At 39.8% G+C, this 10,748-nt stretch overlaps 1 protein-coding gene across 1 annotated transcript; it reads right to left on the reverse strand.

The window, feature by feature from the left end:
- Positions 1-1,030: 1,030 nt before the first annotated feature.
- irx4a (iroquois homeobox 4a) lies at positions 1,031-7,077 on the reverse strand. Its single transcript, XM_010790156.1, has 5 exons — positions 7,033-7,077; positions 5,903-6,154; positions 4,922-5,025; positions 2,950-3,260; positions 1,031-1,746 (listed from the first exon to the last, which is right to left on the reverse strand). Exons 1-5 carry the CDS (start codon positions 7,075-7,077, stop codon positions 1,031-1,033), a joined length of 1,428 nt encoding a protein of 475 aa, XP_010788458.1.
- Positions 7,078-10,748: the final 3,671 nt, after the last annotated feature.

The following is a 10,748-nucleotide window of genomic DNA, read 5'->3' on the forward strand; positions in this document are numbered from 1 at the left end:
AGAGGGAGGAATCAGCATCCAGGCTGTTTTTCTGCAGGGCCCCGTCTCGAGGAAATTGAGGGGTTAGTGTCAAAATGAAAACTCTTCACTTCAAATTATTTCGCAGGGCCTCGGTTTTGAACCCGTTAATGGACGTATGGCGAATAACTTACCCTTTTGACAGCTGCATCATGGACGGTGTTGAGATGTTTCGATAATATTATCTGAGAGCAGAGAGGGGTAATCAATAGCCTGACATGAAATATGACTGCAAACATCCCAATTACAGCCTGTTTAGAGGGAATTAATGAGGCAGATCTTAGATACTGATATTGTTCTGTCTTGAGGGTTGAGCTGCCTCATTTTCTCCCTGTCACTAAATTAGAGTGGGTGTTTTTTTTTCTGAGAAATAACACATGGGGATATGTTCGATTGTACATGTTTTAATGAATGAATTGAGCTGCTTTGATAAATCAGATTGCGTTTAAAAAGGCGTATTAGGCCTCATGTGTTCTAGTTGCAAAGTTGTGTACTGAGTTTTAAATGAAACAAATGTAATTGATTGGATTTCAGCACCATAGACAGCGACTCAACCCAACTTCTGAAACGGACTGCTTTTATTTTCAGTGAACAAAGTTGAGACGCTCTCATCCACCTCATAAGAGAGCTGTGCATTTGTGAGACTTTTTTTCTTCTTTTAATAGTGATACTCAACTGTTGAGACCTAAATAATATTCAATTACATTTGCATGCGCATAGTAAAGAAAAATCAATAAGGAAAATAATCATGTAAACCTTAGGAGTATTTTTTCCCAAAGATGTAAACTTTTAGTTATACATTTCAATAAATACTGTGCGTGCGTTAACTCAAATAAGCCAAACCGATCTGGTTATGTCACTTGTGTAACGCCGATGTAACAGTATACCTTTAAAAAACGAATAAAACATAAAGAGGAAACCATGGAGACGAAATAGTATTTTCCACCCGACTTTGAGTCAGTCATAAAGAGTTTCTCCTCTTGTTTTGCAATAAAAGGGTCATTTGGTTTTGTTAGGAGCAGAACAGTTTGTTGATAGTTTTTGGGAAACTCATGGCACTGTCTTTGGGGGAGTCTTGGTGGTGCTGCTGCAAGGCGGAAGTGCTCCTCTCAGCCTCCAGGAGCGCGCCTTTGGTGTTCGCGCTCCAAGAGACGGCGGTGTTGGTCAGGGCCTGGCTCAAAGTGCTGTGCCTGAACAACGGGTCGTGGAAAACCCCGTCCACCCAGTTTCTCAGGGTCGTGACCGGCGAGTCCTGCCTGTTGTCCAGGCCAGTCACGGGTGAGGTAGCTACGGGGGGCGGGCTGAGGGAGGAGGGCGGCGGCTGGCACCTCAGCATACAGGACGGGTACTCAGTCTGGTTCAGGGACGTCGCAGTTTGCGCCAAAGACCAGATGCGAGGCTTGCCGTCTAAAATCTGATGCCCCTGTTGCTGCTGCTGCTGGTTATAACATGCCTTTGCCTGCTGTCTGCTGTCCACCTGGAAGTCTTCCGGGTTCGTTTTGAGACAACTTTTGCTCAAGTCCTGTTCCCCTCCCAGAGAAATAGGGATGGAGATTTTCAGAGACGAGTCCTTGATGAGGTGTTCTGCGGGACAGTCGCCCGTCGTTGACATGTGTGTGTTCATGTGGTAGCGGTGCTTCAGCTCACACTCCGAGTTCTCAGACTCCAGCGTGTCGAAGTCGTCCAAGTCGCTCAACTGGAGATCTTTATCAGGCCGACTTCTTGTGTCTGGGAGAAAGAGAACAGAGAGGAGACGGCAGACATGTCAGTGAAGATGTGGAGTCAGATCTTATAATGGCATCAATCAAGGATTGAACTTCAATCACTCTTGAAAAATAAACAATTATAAAAACAATGTCTGCAGCCTGATAAATGAATCCTGAAACGTTTCATCATAAATCCACTGTAACCAGACGATTTTCTATTTTATCATTAATTATATTAATTTCATCCTATAACAAATAATTTCAGGATTTGTTGAAAACAAGTTGAACAAAAAAGAACATCATGTAACCTTAAATACAAAAAATAGTTAAACTTATATTCAGTGATTTTACCTTCTCCTTATCCCTTTGTGCGACTATAAGGTCTCTCTAATTGTAAAGTTTGTTATGTGGATGCAGTCCTTCTGCAGGCAATTCATATAAAACTGACAATAATGTTAATTTGATAAATTACAAATAAATGCCTTGGTTTCAGCAAGGTGGATATTTTAAGAATAAAATGTAAATGACTAAAGAAATGTTAAGGCCTTTTTGTCCTTTGTGTCTTACCATCAGTATGATACAGTATTTAACAACAGGCATTTAATACATATTATTATTGGGACAGTTAGAACATACTGTGCAAGTAATCAATAAAATGTAAGAGTGATAGGATTGCCTCTGATACATGTCCTATTTTAATTGACATTCAAAAAAACAAATATGAAAAGACAGTATGGTAAAATCATCCGGGTTTACAGTGTGGTGGATGAAAAATGAGAGTAAAATCTAGTACATTTAAACAAAAGTTGTTACGGTGTATGGTAACAGTACACTCGACAAAGCAGTGTCATCACAATTCTTGTTCTTTTTTAATTATTATGTATTCATCATTATCAATCAAAGTTGAATAACATAACATGTAATTGGATATTTGCTCTCTTTTCAAGCTACAGCTAAACATATTCGACCTGAGCTCCTCCAACAATGCAACATATATAATACAATAACAAATAAAAAATGCAAAAAGTCTATATACATGTAAATAGAATAGGATATGCACAAGAACAGAATATTAAATTACATTTAAGACAAGTTGTCATGAATACAAGGCGTCTTTACAACGGTTTTGAGACAAAGTCCCCTCATATAATGCCAAACTATTTGGCATACAACCTGATAGTTCTTTCTTTATTTCAGCAGAGTAATAATGCATTGTGACACTTACCATCCTCATTGTTCTCGCTTTTGATCTGCTCCTCCTGAGACCCATCATCATCCTCGTCATATCTCTTCTCCTCTGAGCCCTTGTTTCTGGGCGGCCATGTCATCTTGTTCTCCTTCTTCAGCCTCCTCCTGGCGTTGGCGAACCATGTGGAGACCTGCGTCAGGGTCATCTTGGTGATGATGGCCAGCATGATCTTCTCCCCTTTAGTCGGGTACGGGTTCTTCCGGTGCTCCTGCAGCCAGGCCTTCAGGGTGCTGGTTGTCTCACGCGTGGCGTTCTTTCGCCTTGTTCCCCCATCCATGGAACCATATCTGTTAATGAAAAGAACAGAATGGTACTGACAAGGTAAATACAATATGTGATGCTTGTTGGGTTACAATTCATAAAGTGTTGGCATGGCAGTTTCTTTCTGAACACCATGACAGAGCCATCTGCTTGTTGGAATGTTGAAATTATATAGCATACTTTATACGCCTGAAAATCCCACTGATATATCTGTGCCCCTTATGGTATGAACATTGAAAGTAGACCTCATGTCACTTAAGGGACACCAATTAGAAAAGACAGGGGAGGGGTAGGTTTATAAGTAGACCACCAATCTTTAAAATGTAATATTGTCAGTATATTGCATTTTTGTTCATAAGCCAGGGAGGACTCTTTTCTGTGAGAGCACATCAATTGCTAAAACCCCTCAGACATCCCTCTGTAATACCCACTCTGGTATTTAAAGTGTGCGATCAGTATAGAAATATGTAAATGATCCTACCATGTTTGGACATGATGCCATATTCCCCAATATCCCTATTAAAACCATTCTTAACGTGGCGTAGGCTAAGACTCAATACGCACAAATATCAACCATAGAGCTCCATTTTAAATGCACAGTGTTGATTTTCAGTCAGCAGTGAGCTGTAAAAGTCCTCTCAGGGGAGGCTTTTATGATGCTTTTATAGCTCCGTACAGCTTAGTGCAGGTCAAGCACTGCTAAGGGAATCAAGAGGAAAGGAGCGCTGCACCTTTCTATACCCCTGCGCTGTTTCCTCGCAGATAAAATAGACTGTAAAATTGCTTTATTGAGTGTAATGATGAGCCCTCAGGTAAAAGGCAGGCGCAGACTGAGTGGTAATGCTGTAGGCCTGCTTGCTTTTCTGAGTACCACTAATTCTGTTTTGCCTCAGATTTTTAGGCCCATTTGCTGGCTGTGCATTTATTAGCATTCCTGCTGACACCTATTTGCCCTTCAAACTGAATTTAGAGTGATTGGTAAAAGTAGCTGTATCAAGGTTTAGGTAAGGTAAGGGATGTGAACTCCCAAAACAAATCAATATGACAATTTACTGATCAATTAAAACAACGCCATAAAAAAGTGATAGATATCCAATGCATTTAGGTTTGAGCAGGCATCTTCATAGATGTTGGTTCTATTCAGAAAGAGTGTTGATCACAGGTTATCATTTACGCTCTAAATTTCAAGCACATCGCAGGCTTAATCTGGACGTCATGTCATTATTGGAAAGACCTTTCAATATGGCAGGCATGCTCTTCACAACACTGAAGAGGCCTTGTGTCTTTTTTCTGAAAGGGCTGTGAGTCTTGTGAAGCATATCACCTCATCAGGAAAGAAATGTGTCATGAGATGAAGGTGATGACCCAGTGTTGCTGGATGTGATGAAAATGGCCCTGACCTCCGGAATAATTGATTTAATGCTGGGAAAACTAACCCTACACTAGTGCACAATACTTTAGGAGTTACTTTTGTTTTCATCGCATCCGGTTTTAGCCGCTTAAAACAGTTGACATACAGTAAGCAAATCTGTTTTACAGTGGGCGTGAAGGCACAGCTCAAGATGAGCTTTACCTCTAATTTGCAATGCATTTGATTACACATACAGTTTATTCAAATAGTTCTGATGTTTGCATTGACAACCAACTTTCATACTGTACAGAAGACAAATCAACAGAAACAACATACCTGTCATACTGATACTGTCCCAAGGTAGGATCATAAGGGTAGTAGGCTGCCTGGGTTATTCCCGCATGTGCAGAAGCTGTGGCATCTTTAGTATCAAATGCTCCCTGCAATCATACAAAGACAAGAATTTTCAAGATGATAGAAATAGGAAATCAACTTACATTAATGTAACTTGTGTAGTGCTGAAAAAAAGATATTCATATTGGCTGTATCAACAAAATATGCTTGTTCATGTGTTTCCTTCGGGCTATTGGACAGCAGATTGTGGAGTAAATAAGAATTTTTGAAATATCTTCTAAGACATACTAAAAATGCACATTGTCTATGGAATGCACACTCTTTAAACTAAGACTTTCAAAACGTTTTCTTTTTTTAAAATAAATAATCTTTAGAAAAAAAGTATAGAATGTTTATTGGCTTGTTTAGTGCAGGTTTCCTAGCAAATCAACAATGAGTATTTCAAGCTAAATAAGTTGTAATATTATCTAGCTGAATTATTATCAATAAGAAAAAGCATTTTGAATACTTTCCCTATTTTCTATGTGAGCATTTCAACACTAAGATATCTGGGACAACTACATTTTGGACTTAGAAGGCCCATGTTTTTCTGATGTGTCTGTTGAGAATTCATTTTTAATACATTTTTGGATATTTAGAAAATAAATAATCCTGAATATTGAATGTTAGCCTGGTACAAATGAACTTGTTTCCAATAGAAAACCATATTTTCTTAATGTAAACGAATTGGTTTATGCCTTGGTTCATAAAAAATTACTTGTTTCAAGGAAACTGACACTATCTCTCATGATGAAAGGCATTTTCAATTACTAAAAAAAAGTTGTGTTGAATGATAATATGCGGATACATCAAGAACAGTAAGCAGTGTAGGGCATAATAACATAGGAGAGGTGCCTGGCTTAACTCTCAGCACCATGCGGCTCCATTAATCAATGCCAAGAGGGATCAGATGAAGGGCTTTACCAGCGAGTAGAAAGCCGAGGCGTCCGTGCCGTATGTAACGTAGTTCCCATATCCCTGACTGCCGGTGTACGGGCTCCCGTATACGCCCAACGCGGCGGCCGAGCTGAGCTCATGCCTCGCCGTGGCCAGCAGCCGGCTCTCGTACACGGGACAGTAGACTGGTGTCTGCCCGGACGCGGCTACTCCGGAGTCGGCTATGGATCTGCCGGTGGACTCGCAGCAAGTGGTCAAAGAGTTGGTTGTCATCAGGAACTGGGTGGAAAATGTATCGTTTAATAAAGTTATTTGGCATGCTTTATTTGATAACTCATTGAAATAACATGTAGGCTATTATAGGCTACTGAGCACGTTTCAAAGTTAGTTCTTAACTTTTAGTTATTCTTACTGAAATGAACATGATAGCGGATTCCAAATAATAGGCTACTTTACTTCCCTGACTCCAAAAATAAACATGTCTTGACTCAAAAATAAATGATATTGCTTTTTCGGAAATAACACAAGTGAACTTGCACTTATATGTTTATTTTGAACTAGTCTTTTAAAACTAAAATACAACATCAAATGACATTACTAATAATGTACAGGTTTTATTATTGTGTACATGTGCGCGTAAAACGTGTCCAAAACGAGCCGTCTGTTAGCTTTGATCCAAATGCAACACATGCCTTGCAAACATAAACGACATGTTTTCCCAACAACGCCCAGTAATACCCCAACTAATACCCAAATGATTTTTTATGGCTCAGAGCCAAAACCAAAGCAGCAGCTGGGTTATGGCACAAAACACACAGCGTGTGCCGAACAAGTTGGCATGTGTGTTCCAGCGCAGATAAACATATGGTTGACATTACAGAGCGGCTATTATCTTTCAGAAATCAGTGAACGGGAGGTCGGGGGTCTCGCTGGTTTCTGATTTCCCTCTTCTTACCCTTTTTTCTTTCTAACGGAACACATGTATAACTGGCTGAAACCTAATACCTTTCCGATACGTGAAAGAGCTGTGACAGCTTCTCTGATTCTTGGCCAAAATGCGTAAAAAGGATCACGCTCAAATCGATAAGATAATCAATCGCAGCAATATCAAAACAAAACATACAATTTACTGAAAAAAGGTAGAAACACGGACTTACTTGTGGAGCAGACGAATAGGGATATCCAAATTGTGGATATGACATGGTAGAGAGGTTCCCCAATATCCAGAAATAAAGCGAGACTGAAGGTCTCCACTCTAACGCAGGCTGCAGCTCTGTTTGACTGTACCAATTGATTGGTAAGCACAGGCTCCTAGGATGCTTATAGGGCGAAGCAGAGTAGCATGTTTAATTTGTGGAAAATACCCCCCACTCAAACGCCTTTCAACAGCAAAAAAAAGAAAAATAGTCTAACTCCCCTTTTTCTTCTTAAAAGTCTATTATAAATAAATAAATGACTTAAGGTAATGCCGTCTTTCTTTGCCTAGAATAATCACTTTCTTGTCAGATACATATTTTTGCCGTATAAAAAAGTAGTATAAAAGACGTCAGCAGCAGAGGCAGGTTGTTTTAAACGGCAGCGACTCTGACGTCAGAAGTTTCCCACTCTAAAAATGACCAGACTGTAACTTTAATATGCATCTTCTTTCTCAGGATGATGGAAAAACAGAGAAGAACAATTCGAGTAAAAAAAACTTTGAGAGGGAACAGAGGAGGGAGTACTTTAAAAAGAAAAAAATAACTTGTCCTGAAGATTAATTATTGTCCAAATCAATCCATTAAACCAATCAGTGTCTTGAATTATGCAAACGTATGTATCAGTTTCAATGCATTAGGGCTAATTAAGCACATTCTTATCATTCCTCCGCACTGATGCTAATCACTTTGGGAACTAATTGATTTTAAATTAATTAGTAAAGAATATATTTATACTGGGAAGAGAAAGACATCGCAGCCTGCCAGAGGATTGAGCAACATATTTAAAGCATTTACAATAATCATAATAGTATTTTTGTAATTATAAATGAATAAAATACAAAAATATGTATTTTGGTTTTATACTCCAATTTCACCAGGAGCGATGAGTCCCCAGAGGGTTTTCATTACCTTAATTCCTTCCCAAAAATGCTTAGTGTTGTTTGAATAAACGTCCCTACATCACACACGTGTATCTATCTATCTATCTATCTATCTATCTATCTATCTATCTATCTATCTATCTATCTATCTATCTATCTATCTATCTATCTATCCATCTATCTATCTATCTCTCTATCTATCTATCTATCTATCTATCTATCTATCTATCTATCTATCTATCTATCTATCTTTCTATCTATCCATCTATCTATCTATCAATCTATCTATAATCATGGATCCCTCCCTCCCTTTCTCTCTTTCTTCACATGTGTTTTTTGGTCAGGTGAAATCAGGTGAAACTGCAGTTAACCAAAACAACCAAAAGCCCCAAACTCTCCCTACACAGCGCCGGTGCCTTGCTTGGAGAATCCCGGGTTGAGACATGTGGATAGCCCCGGGGGTCACTCCTCAAATTAATGATGATGTACTCCTCCTCCCCCCTCCTCCCCTCCTCCTCCTCCTCCTCCTCCTCCTCCTCCTTTTTTCTCTCCTCTCCAGCTGGATCTCTGCCTGCCGGTGACAGGTCGATTGAGAGTGATTGATGACTATCTAGAGGACCGGGGCCAACATAATAATATGATACCGGCTCCTTTCAATAATTGCTAGCTTTCATTTACAGATGAAAGACGTAACAAACAACTATAAAGACGGAGAGGCTCTTGCTTCGGTTAACTTTTGTCGTGGCTCATTTTGATCTGTTTTATTTTGGTAGGGGTGGTGTGGGAGAGTGGGCTGCAGCTATAATATGTGTGTTCCCTCATTCATTTTGACAAATTGAATTATAGGAGGTTAGTACCTCCAAGCAAATGGCTGCATTAACGCTTTGAAAAGGGGGGGGGGGGTCAAAAGGGATCAGCCAGCGCTTTTTAATTTGCATTAACTCTAATGCCACCTTAACATTAACAACCCGTGAAGCACTCAACCATGGACACACACACACGCACGCACGCACGCACGCACGCACGCNCTTTGAAAAGGGGGGGGGGGGGTCAAAAGGGATCAGCCAGCGCTTTTTAATTTGCATTAACTCTAATGCCACCTTAACATTAACAACCCGTGAAGCACTCAACCATGGACACACACACACACACACACACACACACACACACACACACACACACACACACACACACACACACACACACACACACACACGTCTTATTAATTTAGACTTTGTCTTTTTAAATTCATTGGGGTTAATGTGACACCCGGTGCGTTAAAGGCAGGGCAGGACCTAATTTATCTTTGACATCACACCCATTGGCAAGTGAAAGTGTTGACACATTGATTTTGGGGATGGTGGCGGCACACCTGACATGAGCACACACACATAAGTTGTATTTTTCAACAAAGATATATTCTATAATCAGGGCCTCTCAGTTTTCTTGAAGGCCCTTTGCAGGGCCTCCACCCTTATGTATATAGAATCAGGCTGGGGACAGTGGAGAAATCTGACAGACACATTCACTAAACTATACTGCCCCCCCCCCCTCCTCGCTGTATACCTTTTCATTATCCACTGCGTTACTCAGTGTTATCGGGAGCCTATAATAAAATATTTAGGAGCACTAGTATATGCTTTTAGATGGAAAATGAAGGCGACGGCAGGAGTTCATGCTTGTTTAGCGTTTAAAGATTAAAAGAGAGGCATCTTTTTTTCCTTGGACAGATGTGGGGAAGCAGGGACGCTCTATGTTTAAAGTGAAGCAAGTGAGGGAATGAGATGCTATTGCAGTTCAGGACAAAGGGGCACTGCTTATGACCTGATTGCATTTTATTTTATTGTTATGAAATTAAAAAAGATAATTAGGTTTTATCAGTTATTACTTATCTAGATTAATAGGCAATTTAAGGTAATGTTTTCTGGTTAGATTAGAACAGATAGCAGTATTCAGCAGTGACCTAGTGGAGGAGCATCCATCATATTGATGAGAAGCATAAATCAATGACTTGACTTGAATTAGACGAACTAATGGGGCATTTATGACTACCATTTGGTCATAAATGCAATGACATAGATCTTCTTTTGTATCTACGTAAATCTGACAGAAGGTTTTATAATCATTTACGCTTATTTAGTTGTGTATTCAAGTTCCAGTGTTTCCCTCATGCTATCAACCTAACACTATTGTAATCTGAATAATAACTATGTTGCACTTTGAGGTAAGCCTGCTAATTTGCATCTCCTTTCGAACTAAACTCATATTAAAAAGTTCCCAAGAAACATTGTAATCATGAAGGTGTCACTTCCCTGATAATCTGTCTTTGATTAATGAGCCACAAGGAGGGGAGTGCCTGACTGCGCCTGTTTGTGTGTGTGTGTGTGTGTGTGTGTGTGTGTGTGTGTGTGTGTGTGTGTGTGTGTGTGTCTTTGAGAGTTTGTGTGTGTGAGAAATACAGAAAGTGCTGTTGGGAGGAGGGTAAAACACCTTTTTTCCCCAGCTGAGTTTAAGGTGAGACAGGCTAGGGGTGAACTGTGTCAATGAAACAACAAAAACTGAATCATTTGTGACATACAGTTCTTAATGTTGAATGTACATATCTATTTTGTGTTTTATGTGTTAAACAACATGCTTGTTTGGCTGCTTTTAAGAATCAAATAATTGGCAATGACTGTATGGCCTATACACAACGCTTTTTAAATACAAATAAAACGTTTTTGTGCAGATTGCAAAGACCTTTGGCTATGAACATGACTTGATTTGAATTACAAGTAATGACTAATGACGTTGAGA

The sequence above is a fragment of the Notothenia coriiceps genome, unplaced genomic scaffold, assembly GCF_000735185.1.
Source record: "Notothenia coriiceps isolate Sejong01 unplaced genomic scaffold, NC01 NC01_scaffold00033818, whole genome shotgun sequence".
NCBI lineage: Eukaryota > Metazoa > Chordata > Actinopteri > Perciformes > Nototheniidae > Notothenia > Notothenia coriiceps.

Coding starts and splice junctions, on each gene's coding strand:
- irx4a (XM_010790156.1), bottom strand. CDS start 7,077: ATGTCATATCCACAATTTGGATATCCCTATTCGTCTGCTCCACAA. Junction 6,155..7,032: donor CCTATTCGTCTGCTCCACAA/GTAAGTCCGTGT, acceptor TTTTCCACCCAG/TTCCTGATGACAACCAACTC. Junction 1,747..2,949: donor AAGCGAGAACAATGAGGATG/GTAAGTGTCACA, acceptor TCTTTCTCCCAG/ACACAAGAAGTCGGCCTGAT.